This window comes from Falco cherrug, chromosome 5, assembly GCF_023634085.1.
Source record: "Falco cherrug isolate bFalChe1 chromosome 5, bFalChe1.pri, whole genome shotgun sequence".
Classification (NCBI taxonomy): domain Eukaryota; kingdom Metazoa; phylum Chordata; class Aves; order Falconiformes; family Falconidae; genus Falco; species Falco cherrug.
This window is the reverse complement of record NC_073701.1, coordinates 60,754,591-60,781,200: the sequence shown is the minus strand read 5'-3', so window position 1 is coordinate 60,781,200 and position 26,610 is coordinate 60,754,591. Positions and strand designations below refer to the sequence as shown.

General features: G+C 38.5%; 1 protein-coding gene across 7 annotated transcripts in view; it reads right to left on the bottom strand.

The window, feature by feature from the left end:
* NAV3 (neuron navigator 3) overlaps positions 1-26,610 on the bottom strand; it is a 414,479-nt gene that overhangs the window by 39,229 nt on the left and 348,640 nt on the right. For 3 of the 7 annotated variants that reach the window (XM_055711535.1, XM_027808516.2, XM_055711533.1), the window contains 8 exons: positions 24,220-24,496; positions 21,330-22,035; positions 19,303-19,791; positions 12,835-12,876; positions 10,338-10,498; positions 8,279-8,467; positions 5,929-5,981; positions 1,148-1,171 (listed from right to left, as the gene is read on the bottom strand). In XM_055711535.1, coding sequence (XP_055567510.1) covers positions 1,148-1,171; positions 5,929-5,981; positions 8,279-8,467; positions 10,338-10,498; positions 12,835-12,876; positions 19,303-19,791; positions 21,330-22,035; positions 24,220-24,496 — 1,941 coding nt within the window. The remainder of the gene's footprint in view (positions 1-1,147; positions 1,172-5,928; positions 5,982-8,278; positions 8,468-10,337; positions 10,499-12,834; positions 12,877-19,302; positions 19,792-21,329; positions 22,036-24,219; positions 24,497-26,610) is intronic. The other 4 variants (XM_055711534.1, XM_027808518.2, XM_027808519.2 and 1 more) reach the window with 4 other exon arrangements.

Here is a 26,610-nt window from a genome sequence, read left to right as displayed (position 1 = left end):
ACCGATTATTGAGCTGTTCTCCATCCCGGACTGCCATTTTTCTTTTCCCAAGTTTTCTCTTTGGTTTTAAGTAGCAACTATTTGACCTTCCTGCTTAAGCTATGCTTTCATCGTATTCCTGCAACTATACAAAGTTATTTTTCATGAACTGCTATTCAACACCTCCTGCAAGAGCAGCACAAAGGAGACCTAGATACTGAGAAAACATCATGTAGAAATACACAGGAAAGAAATGTTGTTTCACCTCAATGAAATGAGGAATTGTCATTTACACTACTGAGCTGTGGCATGCTTTTTAACTCTTGCTTTAACCTTCAGAGAAAGGAGCTTAGAAAATTCAGGTAGAAATTATACTGAAATATACTATGGCAAGTAAGAATATGCTTATTTGTTCAGCTTCCTCAAAACATATTTTAATTGACTTTTTTCTGATTAGAGTAGCAAAAAATAGGAGCAGCATAAATGCAGGAGTTGGAAGGCACGTAGCTCTGTGAAGTGGAAGTGCACCCATTGGTGCTGCATTGTATTCCTGCTACTCCTTGGTGCCCTTTTAATACAACCAGGGCTTCATTTTGAGAAAGGCTGTAATTGTATCCAGCTGCTGACCCAGGCTTGTCACCCATTCTTATACACTGTGAAGAGAAAGAAGCTGTTTTCCACGTCAGATTTGATTTATATCTGAAATCAATCTGCATTGCTCTGAAATCCATCAAAGTGGTCAGTTTCAGAAATTTAATATAATGCAAAATGTAAGGCAGAGAAGTTCAAAGCGAGCATTTGAAGGTTTTTTCTCCTCAAAAGGCAGCACATTACCTTGAATTGCACAGTCCCTTAGATCCAGTACAGAGCGGTATTAAATCTGAAATCAGACGTACCTCAACTCCACTCAGAAACCCGATTCTAATCAATTCTTTTCACCTTTTCAGAACATCAGCCAGAAGGAATTCTTCAGCACAATGCTAAGAACACACCTTCTAGTGCACTAGAAGCTGCATCAGCTTTTTGCCAATACTTCTTAAAAAATTGTGCAAAGACACAGGGTGTTATGTTCCCCAGCGACTCAGTAGTTTAGCCATAGCATTTAAATAATAAACTTCAAAATAATATAATGCAATACATAAATATAAAAATGAAGAAAAGTTCTTACCTCTGAATGTGCCTTTTCTTCTGCCTGAAAGAAAACAAAGAAGAAATGGCTTAGAAGCAGTGTGTAACGTAATTGCGGTAATAGAAAATAAAAGCCAGCTACACTGAAGTGAAATGAATAGCTTCACGGATCCATTACATTTAAGGAAGGTATGCAGTAAAAACAATAAATGGAATTCTTTTCAACTTACTTGGCAAGCTGAAACCCCAAAGAGTTTGCCAGCATACTGACAACATGAAACAGTGGATAAAGGGAGAACAGGAACAGAACTGCAGAAACTGCAGCTACATTTCTAAGATACAAAGAAAATTTGCTATGCTGTCACTGCATGGACCTCACTGTTACCAGCAAACTTTTACACCATAATGGTTATTATGGCTCCTGGAAATATATTTGTTTTACGATATACCAAGCAATATTCCTAATAGACTAATCCCTATTAAGAAAAGTTGACAGCATACCCGTAAAACATATGTGGGAGGAAGGTGAGGAGAGAGGGCTACAGGCACTTTAAAGTAATTTCTTCTATGCTAAGTACTGACCAAAATATTAAGGGCTCTGAAGGCATGTTAAAGTTTCAGCCTAAATTTGCTAATAATATTTAAAAATTGTAGATGTTTTCCATGTTTTTATGTATTATGTCACATAATGATGCTATTTACACAGCAGTCTTCAAAAAGCCAAGAAACTAAATCATTGCAAGGCAAACCTTTAACAGTCACTATATTTGTAAGCATGTGAATAGTCTAATTTAGGAGCAATTTCATGGATAGAGAAATCTTGCTTCAGTGGGATCCAAACAGAAAGGAATGGTGTGCCATAAGAGAGGAACCCTTCCATAACATAAAATCAATTGATGTACTGGAAATCAATCCACCCCATGATCTCAGGTGGCCCAAGCTCAGAGAAGCAGTCTCAAGTTGGATGGAAGAGAAATAAGCAGTAAATGGACGATGTGGGTGGAAGAATCAGCTATAAAAAACACTAGAAAGGCTAAGAAAACCTAATGTAACAGTTCCTCGGAAGAATCCCTGACATCAGGTGGTATCTGTGTTATTGCAAAGTAATATAGCTGCTTTTTTAAGCCTGTATTAGGCACAAATTCTGTGCTGTTAGAATTTTAATAATTTATTATAGAAATATTTTCTTTACCTGGTGTAGGGGGAGAAGACTTTTCGAAATTGCTCTTTCCATACATACTTATCTGTTAACAGTCTCTGAAAAGACTGGAATGCTACGGTGTTTCCCTGTGCAACACTTAGAACTGCTCTTGGCTGAAACTACTGTAATACCTAATACATCACTACATGGGAATCATTTAATATAACAATTGTTTTATTTGCCAGCACTGATGTGACACACATACTGATACTAACTTTCTGATCTATGTTCACTAAAAGGGTATCTGCCTACAGGAAAAAATGAAATTCTGTTCTCACTGTTACCTCAAACGGGTAGTGCCTGAAAAGTCACAAAGGGATCAAGAAAGACTATGTCCCCTTATGAATTCTACTGTGCCAAGAAAAGCAAAAAACCCTAAAAATTTAGGGTTGGTGAACTTTTCTTGAAATTACCATGTGAGGATGGGTCTTCATCCTTAGCTGACTGGCCCCTGCTGATGAAGGCAGCGCTACCTGTTGTTACACATGTTACAAGGGAGCGTTGCCTTTCTCCCAGGGTTCAGAGAGGTGGCTCCAGCAAGTCAGCTTTTGTGGACAGTGGCAGAAGTAAATGAAAGAACAGGCCTCCAGGTATACTATCAACTTAAAAAATAAAATCTGACAAGCAAAATACATCTGAGCAGTTTTTACTGAAGAGTTTACACTGACACCATTGTAACCTGCCACTCAGCCATTGGTTCAAAAGGCTCTAAAAGAAAATACTTCTTTTTCTCCCTCTACTTCCCCATCATATCCATGCATCCCATCCTCATAAGGATTATTTTTTTCTTTTTTTGAAGACTTAAAATATTAACATGCAAATGACATGCCCTTACACATCTCCTTTGAGCTTGGCTTAGCATAGTTAATGAAGTCTAGGAATTCTAAGTGTAGCTAATGCTGAAAGTCAGCGCAAGAAATATAGCAATTAACTAAGCATGTGCACATTGCAGTGTCTCACCTACTGAGCAGGAGGAGATTAAAATTAGAGACAACCTATCATAATTTACACTATCACACATCTTTTTCAACTTCTCAGAGAGCTGGATATATTCACAGCCAAAACTGATTCAGTGTTTCAAGCCTGAAGTCTGCTAAGTCTGTTTACATGGCATACTTTTCTGTGAAACCAAATGGTTGTCTCTGCACATGCTTATCTCTACAAGCTAGACTGTCAGTCCATTCAAGTAAGTAAAACCCAAATGCAAATCAAGAAGAAAGGCAATACATACAGAAAAGACTAGTGAATGTGGAACTTCTGTCTCCTTGGACTTATTCATGGAAATGGCAGCAAAACATGAAATGTCTCTTCTGAATCTCATATTCTAATTCTCAAAGAAACAATCTTCAGAGAATAACCTGAAGATTTTCAGCTATCCTTCGTATTAATACATAAAGATCTTGATCTTTATTTAGCACTTTGAATCCCTCAGTGATTAGGCTGCAGAAAACCACTATAACCAAGGCTTAAGGCAATGCTTGAGAAAACGGATAAATATATTTGATTGAGATATTTATGGAAAGGCAGCTGATTTAGAATTTCTTCTTAGTAATTTTGGCCTGCTTAAATAAGGTAAAAAAGCTCCTGTTAAGTGACTTACATGTGCCATAACCCTGTGAAATTATCACTTTCTGGAGGAAATGGGGCACTGCACGGTACCACTGAACAATGAAACATTCTCTGCTTTCAGCTTATGTGATACTGATTGCCACCTTTTCATGTTTCTATACTCCAATTGTGCATCATCTTCTGATTAATTGCTGAAAAGTTTAAACTTTTTTCTACAGAATGAGAGGGATCAAGTAAAAGAAATTCTGACATAAAATCATTCCTAAAGATCAGTCCTAGTAATTTTGTCATACTAATTCCTTTCTTGCTCTTTACAGATTTTTCTGTAACTTCCATTATCTTATCTACATGATCCATAACCTAAGGAGCTAGGCTTAGCTGCAACATGAATTCAGAGTCAGACATTTCAGAAGATATTCCACTTACAGTATAAACTTTACAGGTAAACAGTTTAAAGTTTGTTTTGCAGGAAAAATACTGTTCTTTAATATCATGGGGTTTAGGTAATATTTCCAAGATACTCTGTAATCTGGAATGACAGCAGGTTATAGAAATAGGAAGTATTAGTAAACTCTTGCTACATTACACAACATCAGAGCAGAGATATTTCAGACTTACTGATTGATTGGGTGCTGAAAACATTCTGTGTTACTCTATAATTGGATTTTTACCATCTATCAGTTTCATAACATTCTTCTAAAATTTGACATCAAAGTTGATTTATAATTTTGGACACACACACATACACCCCATGCAAAATGATCATAATGTCTCAGGGAAATGGTAGTAAAGATTTTTTGACTACCAAAACATACATGAGAAGCTTTTTTTTGAATACTAGTCATACCTCATGTGTAGTCAGTCTGCATGTACATTCTACCCACCAAGAATAATTCAAGACTGGAATTCCTTGCAACTTGCTGTTTAAGGCCTGGACAAACCTAATGCATGTTTACCTGGTGTTTCAGACATGCCCTTGTACAACCCGCTTTTATGAATAAACAGAACTAGGAGAGGCACCACTGTGGTCGATGTCGTGCATGGATGCAATCTATTTTCTAAGCTAACATGAGTTTAGCTTTGAGCTAGGGCTGCCAAATGGTACAAATCCATCAGACTGCATGGGCCTGGCACTCCCAGGCAAGAACTGGTGTGGGATCTGTGTAGAGGAGTCCATGTCATCACTGGAATATCAGCTGACACTATTTAACACCCAAAAATATGGACAGGGTACAGACTATTCATGAATGCATGGTATAAAAGTAGGTAAGTGGGTGTCTCTTCGGTGAAAAAGGGCTACTACAGCATGTAATTGTAGCTAGTGAATAGGTTGCAAAGCAACTGTTTTGTATCAGTAAGGGAATGTCCAAACATGTTTGACTCCTCCCATGTGGATGATTTCTTGTTAGTAGAACAACTGAAGCAACAAATTATGCAGAAGATCTCAGATATCAAAACAACAGAGGAAAAAATATCGAAACCAGAACCTATGCTTGAGATAGAATATTATTATTTCTCAAACTAATTAATCTGATCAAGATTAATATTTTTTTAAAGACACTCTTCTCTTTGGAATTAACATCTAAATGCTGTCATTTGCAACAAAGATCAGTAGTCATTTCAAGTGAAAATTGTATCTCCCTTCCGCTGAAGTAATTTTTTTTTTCAAGAAGTATAACTCAAACAGTACCTAAACCACTTTGTAAATTGTGCAATTAGAACACTAGTTGAAAATAAGCAAAATCACTCAAAATTTTCAACTACAATAGCATAAGGAACCCCCTTAAAGACAGACTCCTAGACCATTACCTTCTTTTTAGCTATTAAAATATAAACTAGGTGATTTAATGAACTTCTAAGCAAGTCACATAAAAATATGAAAATATTTTATTCTAAAATAGCATGACAGTAATACTAAAGTTGAAAATAAATATTCCTGCCTTATTGCAGTACAATTTTAATCCTTCTAAACCTCAAAGTATTGAAATTTTCATGAACAATGAGCAAGGACAGAGGCAGGCAGAACTTTTTTCTAAAATGTCAATACTCACCGTAGAGTAGAGAGAGGATGTGCTGGAGACAAGTGATAATGAGGACCCATGTACTTTAAAAAAAAGGAAAATAACATGAAGTATTGATGAAAGCATAAAACTTCCCCCATGTTGTTCAATAACTAAACATCCTTTTAGAATGAGAACCAATCTTCCACAAAGGGCAATTATGAGCTATCAGTGTAGAAAGGTTATCGATGTTTTTTTCCTGCACTTAAAAAGTTTGTTCTATACTGAACTGTGTATGAGGTAGGAGAGCAAGCCAGCGAGATTCAGTATTAGTACCAGCAAACCAAGCATCACTTCTGTTGTTTTGACAACAAATCACTTGATAAATACACTCTTTAGAGAAACCAGAAATTGAGTTGTTTATACACCTGTCCAAAGCCGAGCAAACTGATTTTAACAAGAGACTATGCTCTGCAAAACAGTTCCCATTCCCTTGGGAGAGCTCTCAGGCTTTGCTCAGCTGATTTCTCCCTTCAACATAATGCAAACCCGTGTATTTGTAGTCCATGTGAAGGTGTTACTGTAGGACATAGGATCATATTTCCACTAATCATCAGTAGAGTCAGCCTGGGGAGCACTGAGTGAAAGTTGCAGGACTTCAACTCAAAAGACATGGCTCCTGGCCTCTCTGGAAATGACAAGTGAAGGCTATGATTGATTAGTCAAACAGAATTTAAATCTAGTTTTATAACTGGGGAAATATTTACAAAGATGTGGTACACTGACCATTGAAACCCTGTTGCTTTCAATCCATCTTTGGTTTTCAGTCTCTGCTTTAAATCTCTCAGCAAAACTCCCATTCTGCTCTTGTACACAGCAGCTCTCCATTACCTCACTTCTTTCACTATGATCTTCCTCAGAGCTCCTATCTTAAAATACATTTGGCCTTCCAACACCATCATTTCGTGTTAATCTCTAATGACTTTAAACTGCTGAAACCTGTTTATTATTGCTGCACTGACTTTAATCTACTCAGGTTGATCATGGTTATCCACATCAGCTGGATATGAAACATGACCAATGAACAAGCTTTCATCAAAGCCACTGGTGACCCGTTGTTGAAATTCAAGATTTAACACCTCTTTTTCTATGCATAAATTATTTGCCTTGTTTTCTCTATTATTCTTCCTTTGACAATTCTGTTCCTCAGGAAAGGGTCTGTAGTCACCTCTGTCCTTGGATTATGTGATATGCTTCTGTGCAGTCAGCCATCCTCTTTGTGCTGACAACTCACAGCTTGATCTGTCCTGCACCCTACTGCTAGTATTACATACCCAGATGTCTGCCTGACATATCATCTAAAATACAGAAGAAGGAATTGAAAAGTAAAAGTATTAGTTGCCCATTATTTCATCTATGACTTTTTTTTCTCCTTTTATCTCACAACTATGACCTCTGGGGCTAAGGGAAGACTTTTTTTTTTTTCCTTGTTATAAGGACCATTTACATTTTCATCACTTGGCAGTAAGCAAGATTGATGAAATGATGTTATAGAATGAATCACCATAAAATTTTAGTGTGTTTTTTTTTTTCCTTTTGGGTTTTTTTTGTTGGTTGATCTTGTTTGTTTGTGTTTACTTTATTTTATTTCAATTTTTTAATAAAAGGATGTGAGATCATCATGCTTACTGGAATTCTGCAAATAATCAGATTTGCCAGAAATGTTAGGCAGAAGAAAATGTTACAGTGCATTTAATTAGGAGTTGTCAGATGATTAAAAAAGAACAAAATCAAAAACCAATCAAAAAAATACTCCCAAATTCCAGGTGTTGTACATAGTATTAAAGAAACCAGACCAACAGTAATAATCTGCATAAAGAAAGTATTGAGGTCAGATTAAATTATAGAGTTTACATACAGAAATTCACATAGTGTTTGCTGTAGGAGGCCATAGGAAAGTGGGGAAATGAAATGGCTACAAAATAAAGGGGATGCTAAGTAACACTGGCATTTGGGAAAAAAAAAAAAGAAAATACAGAAGGAGGACCAAGAAATTGTGGAATCACAGTAGTCAAGGTATGCTCAGACACTTCAAATTTAGAGGCAGAAAGAAAAATTTTCCAAGAATGGCTTCCTTTCCTCCAAAATTTCTGATAAAGGATTTATACATGTATGACATACACACCATTGCATGTTACTGTGTGAAAGAAATATCTTCCACATTTTAGGGTAGAGAAGTCCTGTGAGTCCACCTCAACAGATGCAAAGCAAAGATTTACAAAGTTATTTATGTTTTTCTGTTGAAGAAGAAATATTTTAAAATTTTACTACACTTTGGAGGCCTAGTTTGGGGGCCTATTTTGGGCCCTATTCACTGATCCAAATAGTAACTCAGTCTTACCTTCTTCCATGCTGTCCCTGAATGAACCTGAATGACTAATTGCTCGTGGTCTCTCTTCTAAGGATGTAGCACTGCCACACAGTTGGGAATCATCATACAGATCAAAAGAAGTGTCTTGTGCAGGGATGCTGTTTGAACGCATCATACTGGGTCCAGGAAGGTTAAACTGAGATAGGTTGGTTGGACTCACTGGAATACAAAGCTTTATTAATGAAGCATATTTCCATTAAATGAGTTTTGGTTCTGCACAGAACTGTAATGTAGGACTAGCATGGTTAGGTGGACTTTACGCTGTTGAGAAAATGAAAGGCTTTTATTCCTACATACAAAGCCACCACAGAAAGGTGAAGCACATGATGTCCAAGGAGCTGGAGCTGGATGAGACTAATCCTGTGAAACACGAGGTAACATTGACACTGGTGTCTGAATACACACTTGTTCACTTTGACAGCCCAAGACAGAAAATCAATAGGAGAGATTCAGAAGTTAGAAGTTAAAAAGGAATAAGAAATCATGAGGTTTTTTTTATAAGCCGCTCTTCTAATAAAGCAGTATCCATATTTTATTGTTATATACCTATATTACCAACAGCTGTTAGGACCAAAGTTTATGGGCATATGCAAGACATTTACCCTTTGATTTTCTACAGCACCTACCACTATATTAGGTTAAAACTTCTGCACAGGGCAGTTGCATCTCATTATAATAAATAGCCGTAGTCCAATCACTCATGGTTAAAATGCAGAACAGCATTGATGAACCTACTTTAAGCTTTTTGCAGTGTTTGTTTGTCAGTAGGAAGGAAAGCCTGGTTATGATTCAACTGACCCACAAGAACTCAACACCTAGTAGAAAAAGCTAATTGTCTATCCAAATTCATCCTCAGTGTTTGTACATTTATTTTAGCTCATGCAAGATGTGCCTTAAGTCATAAACTACCAGAGCAGCTGTGTTGTGAGAGCAAATTATTCCATAGGGCTATGATAATGGAAAGAAGCAAAGGACAACGACAAAATAAATTTTAAAACCTCCCTGATCTTATTGCTCTCCATTGTGAGTACAACTATGAAGAAAAAGAAAAAGAAGGTAACTGTAAGCAGAAAATGATACAGTGAAAGAAACACTGCTTTAAAAGTGCTGTGTCTAAAACTACTACAAGTACATGGAAGAAATCCAAAGCAGTGGCTTGCTTAGCCAGGATCAAATTTCATTTTTAAAAGTGGCTTTGTTCAACTTCTTTTCCCTTATGTAATAAAGACCTACATTTGTATGTCTGATCAAATTTCTTTTCAGTGATTGTAACCTACAAGATGCCTTAAGCTGTGGCAGAGTGATGGAAGTGTGAATGCTTCAAAGGTTACTGCTAATTCCACAGTAAGGGCCTAAAACACAGAAGCTCATTGTGAACTTAGTATGTGTCCAGCACAGTGCAAATAAATGGTTTTCTATTAAGCATTAAAGAGAAAATAAAACTATTAACAAAACTAAATTTGCATTGGATTAACTTGAAACAAGATTCAGAAGAATTAAATCTGAATCTTGACCTGTAATCAAATAAATCTGAAATGCGACTCACATCCCAAAATATTATATTGCATTCAGGTTTAGGATTTGGATTGGGCCCAGTGCAGTTATAGCCACATCCAGCCACTGAATTGCATTGGAAAGGCCTAACTTAAACCAAACCTGTATACAGGAAAAGAAAGTAATGTTTAGTGTCTGGGTTGACATTCACTAAAATCACTGGAAAGAAACCTACTGACTGTGAATCCTAAAAGTTGGATAGTTTTGCTCTAGAAGCTAATTTCCAGCTCTGCCTCAGATTTTCTTCTCCTTAGGCAAATCATAGAGAATTTGTGCTTTTTTCCTGTATGCAGACAGGAGGTACCCTGGCTTACCCCATGAAGAACACCATGAGTCTCCATTAGTCAGGTACCCAAATATGGCGATGGAGATGTTAAAATAAATTATCCAGTTTGGCAAAGAAAGAAATATGAATGGTTAAATTTTATGATTCTGTTCTAGAGGGGGAGAAACAGTGAAGGGAAATGGCATTTACCCAAGTTGGAAAAGTGATATTTTCCAGTTGCAGATGAAGACATAGCTGAAGGAGAAACAAGCGGGGACTGACTGCCAGTGTCTTGCAGGCCTCCAGTTGAATGGGACCGAAGCCATTCCTTGCCTTCCTCCTGACTCGTCTGCCGGGATGATGGAGTATATCTGAAAAACCACAGCTGACATGCTCAAAACAACGACAAGGTGATGGTTTGGAAAGAAACAGGTGTCACGTAAATACCCTTTACCAGTTAGATAGAACAAAACCCTTGTAGAGCATCAAGTCTAGTCAAGTGATTATCACCAGGGATTTTAATAAGGTAAAATTTACCATCTTATTACAACAGAAAAAATGCAGGACTTGAACCCCCTTTTTTCTTCATCCCCCTCCCCAAAACAGCATTCCCTTCCTTTGAAGAGATATGATGATAAACTATAGAAGTCAGATGACTGAGCTGATAGGAAAGGACTTCAAAGCCATAGGGAGAGTACAGGTTAATGCAAAAGCTCAGAAGATGTATGGCTAGGGTGGGGAACGGACAGACTAGAAGCCAAGAAATGTGAGTAGCCACTTACAAAACAAGATCTGCCACAGATCATGTGTGCAATTGGTTAGATGATAGGAGTGAAACAGATCAACAACTCTGAAAAGGGAGTATGCATCAGTAATGAAGCTACTCCTGGTCATACACACAGTCTGCTGCTCTGAACCCTGCTAGCATTGTGCCCTGCCCCAAACTGGGAGGAGGGAAAGGGACAGGAAAACCCCACAATTAGCAGAAACAAGTTCTCTGGAAGGAAGAAGTCTGGGAATCAAATCATTCATCAACTACTTCCAATGGAAAACCAATAAAAGGGCAACTTGACACAGGGGCTAAGAGGGAGAACTGTTAACTCACTGGCCCAGCCTCTTCTGGCTGGGCTGAAGAAGGGCAATTCTGGCAGTTGTTAAACATTACATTGTGCAGGCAGTGTGGGTCTTAATCAAGAGACTGTTTTCAGCAATGTCTGCAATATCCGGCTTCATTCTGCACAATCTCCTGCTGAGAAATGAGCACCTTCTTCACCACTGTCATGAGCCATAAGTGTTCCCCAAACAACAGAGCAGAAAGGGCTTGTGATATTCTGGCTTCAGGCTTGGGAAGCACAAGTATTTCTGCTTAGAAAGCAGATTAAATGAACATGTAAGTTCTCATGTTGTGCTTGGGGTTTTGTACAATATTTTCAGCATTAAAACATCTTGTCCTGATTAAATATTTACATCCTTTCTCCTTTCAAACAGACAGCTATGATCTTTGCTTATAAATGTGGTAGAGCAGAGTTACCCAGTGGTTACCAGATCAGAAAGATGGCAAAATGAGAATTCAGGATCTGGGTCTTGGACTGGGATCTCTGCACGTTAAATCAAACTGATGGTCTTTCTGGGATAACTGATCAGGCTTATATGCTTATAAGCTGTTTTGCCACTCCATTTCACTTTCAGCTTTCAGCCACCATTACAGTTGTACAACCACAAACCTCAATCATCCCATTGTACCCTTGCAGGGTCCCCTTTATGTCTCTTCCATGTGTTCCATCTTTTCCATTCTCTCTGAATTCAAAATGATTGTTATGAGAAAACAGGAAAATTGATTAAATTCTTATTGAGGAACAGCTAGTGCAGAAGAGCAGACAGTGCTTCTAGTGACAACACTTAGCACTATCTTAAATTTCATAAAATATTATTTATCAATAACTTAAGAAATTTAACTGTAATTTCAGTGACTGGAAGGCTGCAGAGTGTCTGTGTGCATGCACATATATCTTTGCTTGCCAGATCTCCTTCCTGGATTAGGGACATGGCTTCCATGCCTGGTGAGACCAGACAAGTTACCTAATGACCCCCTCTTTCAACCATGGAGCAAAGAGGGTGGATGACTACTGTTTTCTGTGGTGAAGACAACTCTGTTTAGTGGGGAATTTAGTACCAAAGTTGGACTTTGAGTATTGCTGGGTAAGGACCAAGACTAGCTGGAGCAGGGCTTATTTTATACTTACAAACCTTGGATACCATAATTTGCATATTCTAGTCCTATCCTTTACTAGATCTTCAATTCAAACTGCATGAATGTTTGCATTTAGAGTTCAAGTTCAGATCCACCTCTAAACCCTTGCTTTTCTCAATAATATTTTCAACAATTAGTCCCATTGAATTGCAAAAGTATCTTGCTCTGTCTCTTTTAGCTCTCCAGGATTCAATACCTGTTAAGATTCATTGAATAAGGAAACTATCCTGAACAGTATTCGCTTTCTATGATATATCTTGAAAGGAAATTTATTCACTAGGCAAACTTGGAAAGAAAAAGTCCATTGTTAAAATCTACATTTTCTGGTTTGAATCTAAATACCAAGAATTCTGTTGTAAACAGGATCAACAAAAGGAGAAAGAAAAGGAAAGACAGCGTAGAAAAGGTTACAGGAAAATAGAGAAGCAGCAGTCATGCTCAAAAATATATATATACCTTAATCCCTTTTTGGGTAGTGTATTTCTGTCAAGCTGCATGCTGTTAAAACAAAAAAAATCCCTAAGGACATACAGTAAACAGGACTGCTCAGAATTACAAATTTTAAAGGTCTAGATTTGTGTGCATAACAGAAGGTCATTTAATGCTTTTTAATATAACTTTCATGATAAATCCCTGACTCATTGGAAGGGACAACAGAACATAGACTGCTGCACATTCATTTTTCATCTAGACATGCTCTGGGCTGGGTCAATAGTAATTTGGAGACTATCCAAGTCAGAAAGAAGTCCTTCCTTACCATTTCTAACCTTCCTACAGCTTCACCCTGCAATCTGTGTGAGAATCATATGGTCACAGTATGAATCTTTATTTTTCACAGTTGCCTATGATATGCCAATACATTTCCAGAAGAAATTAAGGCTGTGGCACCTGCTAAGAGACAGCATGCCCTTGCAGAAGCCAAATGACAGCTCTGTGTGTAGAAATATGTGCTAAATATACAGGCCCTTGGCTTTCTGTTGTGGGGCTCACATAGTAAGGTGATGGTGGGGACAATGAAAAGGGCACCAAAGCATCTTTGTTCCATATTCACACACACAACGGTGGCAGTGGCCGATTACTGGAATTCTATGGCTGTATTTTTCCTTATTTAAGCCCCATCACTAGAAGGGCATCCACTAGCATCCCTTTAAATAAGTGTCAATTGGGTGTTTCCTCATAAAGACTTGGTAGATTTATTCCTGACCAGTGTGGGTTAAATTTGAACTAGTTATCATCAAGTAAGGGTTGCACTGTTTTTTCCTTTAAGAACATAACTTGGTGTCACCATATGGATTAAATTGCAAAATGGCTTTAGTAAGTTTCTGTATTACATATCATAATCACACCTCTGAGAGCAACCAGTTATTTAGGACTCTTCCTAGCCAAAAAAACTCTCAAGGTATTATTAAAGGTTGTTTCCTACTATGCTGGGGGTGCTGGACGCCCTGTTGTAGTTTAACCTTGATCAAAGTAGGTAAAGGCAGTTAAAACACTGTTGGCGTTAGCAATCCATTACCATCAGGGCTCAGACCAGCAGAAGTAACCCACTCTTACCACCAGGAATTTTTACAGGCAGTTTTACTAGTTTAATGAGGGCCTTGTTCTGCATGGGGAGAAAGCAAACAGTAGGAGAAACTTAGGAAGATTTCAGCACAGGCCCAGCTATCATGGTCCATAAGACTGGTTGGTAAAAAGGCAACATAAATTTGAATGTATGAGTCACATATTTTTTAGTTCCTTACAGAGAACCTTTATGCACCTCTAAATTTCAAAACATGATCATAACAACATCAGTTTCTTCTGCAAATAATTCAAACATCCTAATGAACAATACATTTTCTAATATTACTATAACTTGAAGTTCTATGTATTTCAAAATAATCTATAGCACACTATGTAAGAATAAAGGAGCCAATCTGTGATCCTTTAGAACAGTCCACAAGCCAAAAGTTATGTCAGTCAGGTAAACAGGCTAATAGTGACCACAGGATTTTGCTAAAAAACTTCTGAATTCAGTCACTCATGAAATAGGGGTGAATATTTCCTCAACATGAGCATGGAGTTATTGCAATCGCATAAATGTGACTGTAGCAAACATTAATTCTGTGGTTTTTTTAAATGCTAAATCTTGCCATGATGCTCCTAGATTTCAGAGAACTGCATGAAACCATTAAATATGGTTCCATGTAACTATTAATTCAGACCAATAGCTGCACACATTTTTTTAGTGTATGACAGCATTCCTCCACCAAAAGCTGGGTATATTACCTCTACAGAAACTGGACTTTCAGTAAATAGAACTGAACTGACCTCAGTGCTCAAAAGATCTCCAAAAATGATATAAAAAAAAAAAAAAAAAAAAGTCAGTCCTTTCCTGAAAGAAGTAATGCACACATGGAAATTTGTCTCTTTGGCTCAAAACAAATATCAATATAAAGTGAGGAGAAGAATGTCATAGTATTCCTGGTATTTTCCTTTGCCTTGTCAATTGCAAAAAGCATTCTTGCAGGAAGATGCAGCCACAGGTAGGCTGAAGTTATCAAGCCTGTATCTCCATTGCCTTTTGTTTATTTTGCTGTGCTGAAGCGGTCTGCAAGTTCTCGGGGGGAATTTACAGGAACCTTTACAGCTCTCATTTCCTACCTGTCCTTGCTGTTGATATTAACTTGGGAAAGGGCCATAATGCCATATCCTTGGACTATATCTAACTGCAGCAGAGCTGTTAGGAAATAAAATTACTGCAAGCTAAGAAACACCTAGGGAGGTCCAGGACAGGCTGGGCCAAGCTGATAGGGGTCTTATAAATGAGTTTCCACAAATGGCTGAGCACACAAGAAAATGGGATACACTGTTTCACACCTTAAAACCACAACCATCAACTATGATGGTAATTTAAAATAATTGAAAGTCTTGCAGAGCTTAAGTGGATTTCAATGCACTTTCATGGCCCTCAAAACTAAACATTCCTTTAAAGTAAACCAGAGCAAGCCAGTCATGTAATTAGAAACCACTTCCACTCCACTAATCTTAAAATGCAGCCATTATTGCTGATGAAGCCACTGTTAATTCCTATATTTCTGCATTTTTCATGCATCCTTTGCTGTGTCACTCAGACCAAGCAGAAGAAAGACACAAATTTGCAATGTCCAACAGCAATTAAGGGTTCAAAAGAAGTATTGGTGATGTGTCCACCTGGAAAATTTTATCAATTAAAGCAGTGATATTTCACCAATTAACCCCAGTAGATAATTTTATTTTAAAGTATAAATACCTGTGTAATTTATTTTAATCTCTTTAAATTGTTGTAAGACAAAATACATGTGTCCTCCCACACAGGGAGTTAGACTGCTCTGGCAATATAAGTAGATTTTTCTAAATAAATACTGCTAGTGCAAAAAACAGCAGAAGTCCTGAGGGAGATGCAAATTTTCCTGAAAAAGCAAATATTTTGAAGTATTTACTGAACCTATATTTTAGTTATTACAATGCAGAAGAATCTCATTACAATGTAAAAGAATGACACAAAATTTGCTGGAGTTAACTTCGACACTATCAATGCAGCGGTTGTCAGGGAGCCCTGTGTTTATGCCATACCATTGCTTGGGTGTGGGAAACATCTGATTATCTCTGGAGGAGTGTGTGGGCAAATGTAGCAGAGACATTGCAGATTTGCTGTCTCCATGGCAGGTGACTGCTTTTTTGAGGCAGTCAAGAGCCACTCCCCTTAGCAGGAAACTTAGATGTGCCCTGAGATTCTGTTCACATTTTCTGGGTTCTTTCCAGTTACATCAAGTCTTTCCTGAAACTTGATGTTCCAGTCTTCAAGTTAAAGCCTTAACATGAACAAGTAGAATGGGGTAACTTCTTTCTAAGACTTAAATGTGATACTTCGATTTTCAAAATGCTGGGAAAAATGCTTTGTCCCAGCAATGGCACTACAACCCCCCCAGACACTGTCTCCTTTCTGCAAAATAGCCCCACCATTTTCCATTTTGTATCTGTTCAAATGTATCCTGCCGCTATATCCTTTCAGGCTAATAAACCTTTGATCTCTAGTCTTTGATAAATTTGCCAACAGTCAAGCCCCTTGCTTTATTTCCCTCATATGCTTATGAGACTGTTATCTGAAATAGCACCTAAAGCTTTACTAAGTTCAGGATTTCTTATGGTATCTATTAATTCCTTTCGACGACTCACAAAGCCTGTTTTCCTGCAAATGAATTAAATTAGTCTTATTTAAAAGGCTGCTTATGGCTAACCCCATGTTATCTGTTACTTAACAAATTTTGTTTAATATCCTCTGTATCTTTCCAGGAACGAAGGCCAGGTGGTCTCGCCCGTAATCCCCTCATCCTCCATCCCAGCTCTCCTTCTCACTCCTTCCTCAGCATAGACCCTTTGAAACCTCTTTTCCAGTCCTAATGACTGCTGGGTTATTTCAGCCTGTGTGTGAAGCAGGGAAGTGAAAAGTTCATCAGGACCAGTAAACTGGAGTAATCTTTAACCTTTTCGTTCCCTCTTAGCATGTTTGCCATTAGTGATGTTTAGCTATCAAATTGCAGTTAATGCTTCAATGAAGCAAACCCATATGTATTTGTATCATCTGTTATTAGCTCTCCATTCTCTTTTAGTTTGCCCTAGGCTTTCTCTGCATAGACCTATGTCGCTTGCCAGTTGTATCTCATTTTGTGCTTTGGTCTTTCTGATTTTGTCTCTACATTTTATGAGTATATCTCACTATACAGACTGCTCACTCAGTCTTTTGCAAGCTCTAGAGTAACTGAAGAAAAAGAACAAGCCTCTTTGCAGATAATTTCTTACACTGTGCCAGGCTACAACTAGTATTGCCATGGGCATCTCAAATATAATCTGAATTTACAAAGGAAAAAGGACATAATCTGCTCCCAAACATATGTCTCTAACATTGCAAATCAATGTCTTTGTTGTTACATGTAGATTTTACTGTATAAAACAGCTTAGAAATAACACAGCACTTGTAACAGACCTTTTAGAAAAATCAAACTGCAAAACCCCTATTGGGGCTATAGTTCAAGAAATGACACCATTTTCCACCATTTTCTCTAGGTATATATATTTTTGTTCTGAGGCCAGATCAACATGATAAATGGCTCTCTCTGGACTCAATCATAATATCCCCACATGGACAAATCTGAAACTTAAAAATATTGCCAAAGGCAAAGTATTTGGAACCACTGAAATTAAGTCACTGAACAAATACATAAAGTATTAGTAGTGGGGGTTGCTCAGGAGCTTATGCCAAACCATTAACATTTTAAATGTGATGTTTAACATCCTCTGTATAAATATGATCTTTGGCATAAATTCATACTCTTCCACATCATTCTATTGACCTCACCATTCATATATGTAGGACTTAAAATTAGTGAAGTTTTTTATAAGATAAATATTTATAATTCTAAGAAATATTAATAACAATCTAAGAAATATTGACACATTCAGTTCATGGCACACATTGCAAATTACTATTTAAATATTAAAGGCACAGTGCAAACTACAACTTACTCATGTATCAGGGTGTTTTTAACTACTGTTGTTATCAGGCATTTTATTGGTACACATATGTTTTATAGTGTTGAAATTATATTAGCAAGAGGTGTGATTTTAGCTGATATAGTAATACTTATGGATGTAACATAAGAGAATGAAATGTGTGGAGAGTTTCCATCTAGATTAGGCAAAGAGTTGTTTAGGATTTTGGTTTTGTTTGTGTGTTTTTGGGGGTTTTGGGTTTTTTTTAAAGCTGATTCACTGAAAGTGAAATATTTCCATGGAAAGGATTGGTATTGAAAAATCTCTGGGTTTCTATAAAGGAAAAAAAAAAAACCAAACCACTTAACATTGTCTACGAAAGACCTTTTTTCCTTTAAATGATTATGTTGTTAAAACAACTAAATTTAAGCTTAAAATATCTACAATATTTCTGACTGACTCAGAGTAATTTTCTTTTTTGGATCAAAGGCTAATGAAATGGTAAATATTGACTTTTCAGTCCTCATGTGAGATAAGAGTTTCATTGTCAAATCTTGAAAAATTTCGCAGGAGATGAAAATTACTTAGTGCCTAGCAAAGATTATTTTTTTTCCCTCTTGCAAAAGGCAAATAAATGATTCCCAATAATAATAAAAAAATAATCTTGGTACAACAGTGCCAGGGTGGTTGGACCTCTTTATAATGTAACTTTAATGGTAAAACATCTGCATATCAAAAAGGTCTTTAACAGACCAAACAGAGGAAAATGTTTTCTTGCTTTTCTTTGTCTGTTCCAGACACTTGCCAGGACTCTGCATATAGCGAGGGTCTCATTTGTAAACTGGCTCCCTGACAGTGAAACTGTATTTTAGTAAGGATCTGTGTAATGATTACCGTGTAAGAAGCAACTTGTCAGGACTGAGTATTTTAAGGCAAGACTGGTCGGCTGAAGGCAGGGGCCCACCAGCTCTGTCTGTGCTTTGAGCTAACAGGAAGAAAATTGATGGGGTCCCACTGCTGAAGATTTGTTAGCAAGAAGGCAGCGATACAGCTTTATAGCTGACCATTGCTGGGGCAGCAAGTACATCCAGCATGCAGGAATCGTTATGTGGCTGCTTAGATTTGCCTTTAATTAGACAATGTTTCCCTTTTCTCTGATTGTTCGTCAGAAGAAGGGAACCAAAAAAAACTTCTCAAGATAGAAAAAGTGCTTGTAAAAACTTAAAAGGCAGTTGATTCCACATTGAATGCTTTTCAGCTTTCTTTTCTTCCTTCCTTTTTTACATAAAGGCCTAAGCTGCTAATTAAACAGTGTCCCTTTAGGAAAACAAGGTGGAGGGTTTATTATTTTTTTGGCTCCTGTCCTTTTGCCTCTCACTGTTTCGTGGTCACTGTATCTATAGGCAAGCTCACCTTTCCGAAAGAGTAGATCTGACGCTTCCAGTCCTCATGAGCAGGCTCTGAACCTCCTGAGTGCTTGTTGTCAGTCCAGAGAGAGAGCCATGATGGCTAAGAGGGAGGTCAATAGACTCGGAACTGGTGTGAAGGCTAGTCATGGACTGGTAACTTGGTGTGTCCTTACTGCCCGCTGAAGAGCTGCTCAGGTTTGCAGCCCACACAAGACCACCTGATGTGAAAGAGTGCACTGAGGCAGGACTGGAAGCCAAGGAGTGACTTAAGCTTACAACATCTGCATTTAAGTCCGAAGGTTTACTGAAGAGGGGGCTGCTGCTACCACTTTGCCCACCTGCACTGCCCATGCTGCCTGTGCCCGAGGATGGCGATTCCAGGCTGCCTTGCCGTGCCAATGTGGTACTAGGGCTGGGCATTGCCGATGTGGGTTTCACACCTTCAGTACTGGGTGCAGAGGCAGCTTTACCACTTGCCTTGGCACCAAACAACCTAAATGTAAAACAAATAGCTTTAGAGAAACTGATAGCCACATTAAACATTCATGGCGTAACATCCTAAGAGCCAAACTACACATTTGTAATTACTGCTACTAAAATCATGCCTACCTAGTTGATCAATCGCATCACAAAATTAAATTCACTCAACCATATCAGAATAATCAGGGTCTGTTTCATTAGCAACAGCTCTCATTCACTCCTGTTCAGATGCGCTCTTTGCACATACAGACCCTCCCAGAGAGAGGTAAAATAATCACATTTTTGTCTTATTAGTGCATAAACAGATTACACTTTCACCCAAATTCAGTAATTAAGCATTCCCATAGCTAAATCATTAGCTTTTAAACCCCTTACTTCTCAAATCAGCCAAAACTATTACAACAACCACTTGCAAAATCCTTCATAGTTTAGTAAACATCTAAGTATTTGTGTAAAATTTCCCTCTTGTTGTTATTTTGCACAGATGGTCGTGCAGTCATCGGTCATGTAGTAACCATTCAGACAGAATAAACTGCACCAGAGCTAAATGGGCTCGGTTTGCCTCCATGAGCAGTCAGGACAGAGGTGTATTTCACATAATTGCTTCCAGCAATTCTAGAGAAGACAATTCTACAGTGATGATAAAACAATAAACTCCAAATCCACTAAAACTCTTGAAATAAAAGGTCATGTGATGACTTAATGTCTTACTGGAAATATTTTAAGGTGAAGCTCGTTAATTAATAAGAAATGAATGCAAAACTTGTCGTGATGTAACGTAAGCAAGGCTAAACTGTAAGATTCCATTTTGCATATTACCAAGCCCACAAAAATCAGCGGCAGCTGCCCAGCGGCCTGGAGATGCTGTTTTGGTAACCAGACACAAGAGGGCACTATTGGCTTTTCTCTAACAATGCAAGCGCTCCAGCCCAATTCGTACTTCAGATTGCGGCTTCTAGAAACGTTACAATAGGGCACTTCCAATTAAAATTTACTTCGCTAAAGTTTGTGATGAAAGATGCAACAAAGCTGCTAAGATAATGAAACGTTTGTAGCTGGAGCTGCCAATAACATGAAGCAAATATTTTATTATAATCTACAGAGCTCTTGGGTTCTCCAACCAGGCTTTGGCATCGCCTCTTCCAGTAACAGAACGTGCCTGAACACAGCATCCTTCTTCCTTTTGGGAGTTTATCAGAGTATTGAGAGGAAACTTCTCATGGGCCTGAACTTACAATCATAGATTCTCTCAAGTTGGAAGGGACCCATAAGGATCATATAGTCCAACATCTAACCTTCAAACTGTAGTTATGGGAATGTGCCTAAAATGCTCAAAGGTCAAGGAACAGCCATTTCAGATCTGGGAAGGTCTTTAGGTGTTATAGAAATAAGTGTTGTGTGAAAAACTATTACCCTTTTTGGGCTTTTATACTTGGTTCTCTGTTTGTGGCAAAATACACCATGAAAAACCTTTTTGCCCAGTACTTCCAACACACTGAAAATCCTTGCCTTATGTACTACAACTTCAGGAATTCACAGACAAGCACTAACCTTCGAAATGTGGGGGAGGCGATATCTGGGTATTTGGATCCTGGCTGTCTAAGTCCTGGTGTGCCAGAGGCGCTCGCCGAAGTTGGGCTGGATTTGGGGGAACTGGACAGTGAGACACTCTCTGAATCGGACACAGCCACTTTCTCTTTCTCCTTATCTGTCTGGTTGATGGTGACAGGGCTGGACCGCCCAGACCCGATCTTGCTTGGCTCTCGCAGCTTGGTGGTAGCAGCACCCGCAGACTTGCTGCTGACATTGGAGTCGATGCTGCTGGTGCTGGAGCGGTGGCCGCCCCTGCCGGGGATCCCACTGCCACTGGATTTTGATGGGCGAGGCAAACTTCGATACTGCAGAGTCGTCTTTGAGTTCACGTGCAGGACACCGTCATCCTGGTTCTGGGAACCATCTAAGCTTGTTTTCCGCCCTGCGCTGGTCTTCCCACTGATGGCTGAAGATTTTGGCATTTTTCCTAGAGTCGCTGACCCACTTGTGATGGTTGCTCCACTTGTGGTGATTATGGTAGAAGACCCCATCCCGGACTTCTTGAACCCAAAGGACCCTGTAGCAGTTGATCTCCCAATGCCAGAGGGAGGCTTCTTTCCTTCATCGCCACTGCTTTTTCCTGCATCCGATGGAGAGCGCTGAATGGAGGCTCCTTTCAGGGGAGTTTTTACTTTTTCTGAAGCTTTCGCATCATCTGTTTTTCCTAAATAAATTTACATTTGAAAAGGTCACTTGTGTTTAAGCTGTCATGTCTCAATATCTATTTTGAACACTATATAGTTAAAATTTGGAAATGAAAAAATACACATTTAGAAAAATCACCCAAAGAAAACCAAACAATTTGGTCTTTAGTCCCCCATCAGCAGTCAGTAGCAGGTACAATACATTACAGCTAAGTATTAAGTATCAAAAGCTTGACATTCTCTTGAGAACTTCCAGTTTTATATATAGCTGGAGAACATAGAGTAGAAAACCATCCCTGATGAACTAAAAATGGCGGGGTTTTTTCTTTTCATAGTATTTCTAGACATAAGAAATAATATTTGAAAATAAAACATGACATGTAGTTAACATTTCCAGAAGTATGACATTAAGTATGCATATAGAAATTAGTGATACTTACTGAATTCTTTGGTTTCCACTGGTTTTATTTTTTTAAGCTTATGACTAAGTTTAACCTCGTTTTAGTTAAACAAACTTATCAAGGAAAGATTATGTTATCACAGTATGAATCTACTTGATCTATAAAGATACCAATTACATGAGTTAAGTCTTTGTCATATCCCTGATACCTTCTCAAGATTTTTGATTTTCTGAGAGACTGTCTTCAATACTGCATAGACACATACCTAGATACCATATTTTTCTACCTAATGTTATTGTGACATTCAGAAAGGTTTAAATAAGACATTCTCTTCTGTCATGAAAGTAAATACCCTCTTCCTATTTTACAAACAGACAAAAAATGCCATTTCTCTTCTATTCTAATTTCTCCTCAAGCATCTATTGCATGCTCCTAATAAGGAACAAGTACTCAGCATAACGAAGTTTTTAGTTTGCTCTTCAAATGATTATGGAAGTTTTGGAGGTGGGCGGCTAATTTCTCTTATAAGAACTAAACTGTAATGAAGAGCAACACCTACAAGTCAGAAAAAAATCTACTCATGTTTTATCCAGTCCAGTTTTTATGCTGCACAAACACCCCCCGCCCCAAGATATAGATCAGACTCCTACACAGCAAACACACAGATTATTAGTATATGCTTAAAAAATAAAGGCCTCAGTTCTGTGTTGCACAGCGGCTGCCTGCTCATCTTCAGCAAAACAGATTGGGAAGCTTAGCTTGACATGCAGGAAACCTTTTAGTATCTCCTTTTTTAATTGCTAGTACAGGGGTGTCATTTCTGCATCCATATAACTACTACCATGGCAATGCTCCTCAGGGATCTTATAGACCAGAGGCTGACCATGTTTAGCAGTTGCAAATTGCAAAGAAACAAGAGATGCTCACAAAGGATTTGAATTTGTTCTGATGAGACCTTTGCTAGTTGCCTTTACAACTGGGGATTAAAGCATGCTCATGCAGTATTTCATCAGAACATGACAAAGCTGTAGAAAATGTCCTACAAAGAATCGCTGTTTCCCTAGTAAAATGATGGATTAGATGTTCTTAATAATGATGTCTTCCATGAAGATTAGGTTTCTTGCTTCAAAACTAGATTGCAGAAGTGTTTGCTACTTCTGAGAGACCTTTCAAAATTAGGCAAGAAGCCATCTAGCATTGAAGAAAGTGTGTAAAAAGTTATTTTTAAACTAATTTTTAACTCTTAACAGTGGTCTATAGAATACCTGCAGTGTCTGGAATCTGACAATTCAGCTTTAGTTGAGAAACACTAATTCTGAGTCCTCTCACTTGAACGTTAGTTCTTTTTTATCTCAACTTCTAATATTTGGCCATTTCTATGCATATGTTCAATTATCAAAGGTACAGACTTCCTAGAGATCAAAGATAAGGCATAGATGACTCCAAAAGTACTTTTAAGAATTCCTTAATAGAAGTTGAAGTACTCAAATGATAGTAAAACAAACTGCAATCACAGATTTTGTTATGGGTACATTCATGTGCAATTAATAAATTACTAGTATGCAGTGTAGCAAACTAACAGCTATAGAGATGAACAAGTAGTGTTAGTGCATTATTATAATCTTGGCTTGCAGTCATTTATGAGAACTACCAATATGCTTACAGTTCCTTACGTCTGTCACGCATCTATTACATCCACTGATTATTTTTAGCCCACTGAAGATTCCTTACCGCTTACAGATGAATTCTAAGTGTAAATCCTTAATTTTCAATGCTGTAATCTGAACTACAGAAGTTTCCTACCCGGGGTCTTGAGCGCACTTGTTCCTGCTTTGTGCCTGGACTGAGTTGTTCCTACTTGTGCAGTCATGCCTCTCCTCCAGGATCCAGTTTGTGAAACAGAGAGAGATGCTTTCTGCCCTCCCTTCTCTGACTCTTCAGACAGCCCCGAGGGGAGGCATTTCCACTTGCCACTGCTGTCTACGCTGCTGTCAAAGTCTTCCTCTGGTTTCTTCAGTTCTTCAGTGCTGCCCCAAGTTTCACTGTCTGTTACTGAGCGCTTCTCTGAATCCGTCTTCAGCTACAAGAGATTTGCATGAGAAATGGTCAGTCTCAGCATCTTCAGTATTTTCTGATTTCTTAAATCACAGGGTGGCGGGGAGAACAAGCATGATGATTTACTTGTAGCAAGGGCCATGGAAACTTCCCTTCTAAAACATTAGTATCCTTATCCGAAAAGTTTAAAAACATTCCCATTTGGGGAAGACTTTTTATTTATTTATTTTATTTTTAAAAGGTTTCAACTGTCCCTTACAGATAAACCATAATGAAGTGAAACTTAATTTACTCTAATCATCAGTGGTGATACCCTATGGTTCCTCAACTCACTCTGAATTTCACAAATGAATCTCTGTGCTGAGAGGTTTTATTAAAAGCTTGAATCAGGGAATTCCTAAATATACTACTAAAATCACCTCAGTCTGGTTTCTTGCCTTTTCTTACCCAAGCCTTCCACTGACTGAATCAGGAATATTGCTCCAGCAGCTCTGAGTGTGCTGTGCCACCAGTGAGCGAGGCTAACATCTTCAGCAAAATCATCAGCATTACAGCTGATGGCTTTCCTACTGCTTTGGCTCCACTGACGTGAATTGTTTCCCACCAGAAACTCACTCTAGCTTTGTCAGCTAGCAGAGCAGCTAGGAGAGAGACTTATGGAAGCCCTACCCACCAGAGGGGTGAAGGTAACCGGCTGGGGTCACGCTTGCTCTGAAACTCAGACCCACATCAAAGATGCCCCAGTGAGGACCTAACACCCCTGTGGCATCTGCTTTCTCTTGGGGTGCACTGATAAGTGTGTGCTACAAGGAGTAGCTCAAGACAGACAATGTAGAAGCTGTGAAAGCGGCTTAAACAAAAACACTGGAGACTGACCCTACCCTCTGTGTTTGACAAGCCTTGCGTTCTTTGTGCTGACAAGCTGTGCATCGTAACCCTTCCTCCTGTGTTTTCCTGCAGCCTCCTGACCTCAGCCTCCAGCCTGATTTGCACATCACCATCTCACCAGTCCTGCTTACCTCTGCCCCTCTTTAACAGCAAAATGTGGCACTGCTCTCAGGTATCGCCACAGCCCTGTCCTCATACAGCCAACCTAAGTGGGACTGCAAACTGGATTGCGTTCAGGGGAGGGCTATTTATTATTCTGTGTTGCCACAGCTCCTTCTCCACAGAGACCCTCTGTGGCTGTTTCCTAGGCACTGCTGTCATAAATAGGATTAATACTGATTAGATGACCGACAGAATAATCAGTCGCTGTTTACATATTTATCATCTGAGGCATACAAAATGCAAAAGCTCTCTGCACTTCCGGAATTTTATATGTGCTTTGGAGATGCTAACACAGATTTTGGGTAAGGACTGATGGGAAAAGTGCCCAGGCAAACATCTACACAAATATTGCAGCGCCCTTCAGAAGAGAGTTTTTGTTAGTTTTATTGTTACATGTGCAATGCTCCCAGAACTTTTCTCGTAAAATGAATGGTTACATACACATGGGTATACATTTTTAAAGCAACCTGCATCATTTCCAAGAAATGACAAGTATAATACTTCCTAAAAACCTCTCTTCCCCATTATGTGATCTGAAATGCAATGTTAACGATCTTTCAATAAGAAAACAACAACAAAATATGCAATTTCTGCCTCAGGCTGTAGCCAACTTGCACTGCTCTGATCACTTAAAACGACTGAAAAATGGATCTCCATGTTGCATGAATATATCTTACACCTGGAGAACAGCTGGCATAATAGTTATATATTCTGCTCATCAGCTTCTGAGATTGCAGGCTAGCATGGGGTATACTGCGTTCTGATAAATCTGCCTGGTAAAGGCAGACTTGATAAAGGTCTGTTCCTAGCCTTCATAACATAAAGCTGGCAGGAACACGTGCTGCATCTCTATCACTAAAAAATTTGCAAATAGTACCTGGTTGAGCAGCTAGAATACAAGACCACCCAAATGAAAAACCTGCAAAGAATTAAGTAGTCAGCCTGAGATTTCCCAGTCATGATGACGGTGATGCAATGGAACAAGTAAGCCAGGATTGGCTGGCCATCACTGTTGATGTGAAAGGGAAGAGGCTGATCTCCAGTTAGCAACCATGGAAGGTCCGGATGGGGTGGGAAAGGCAGTGGTAA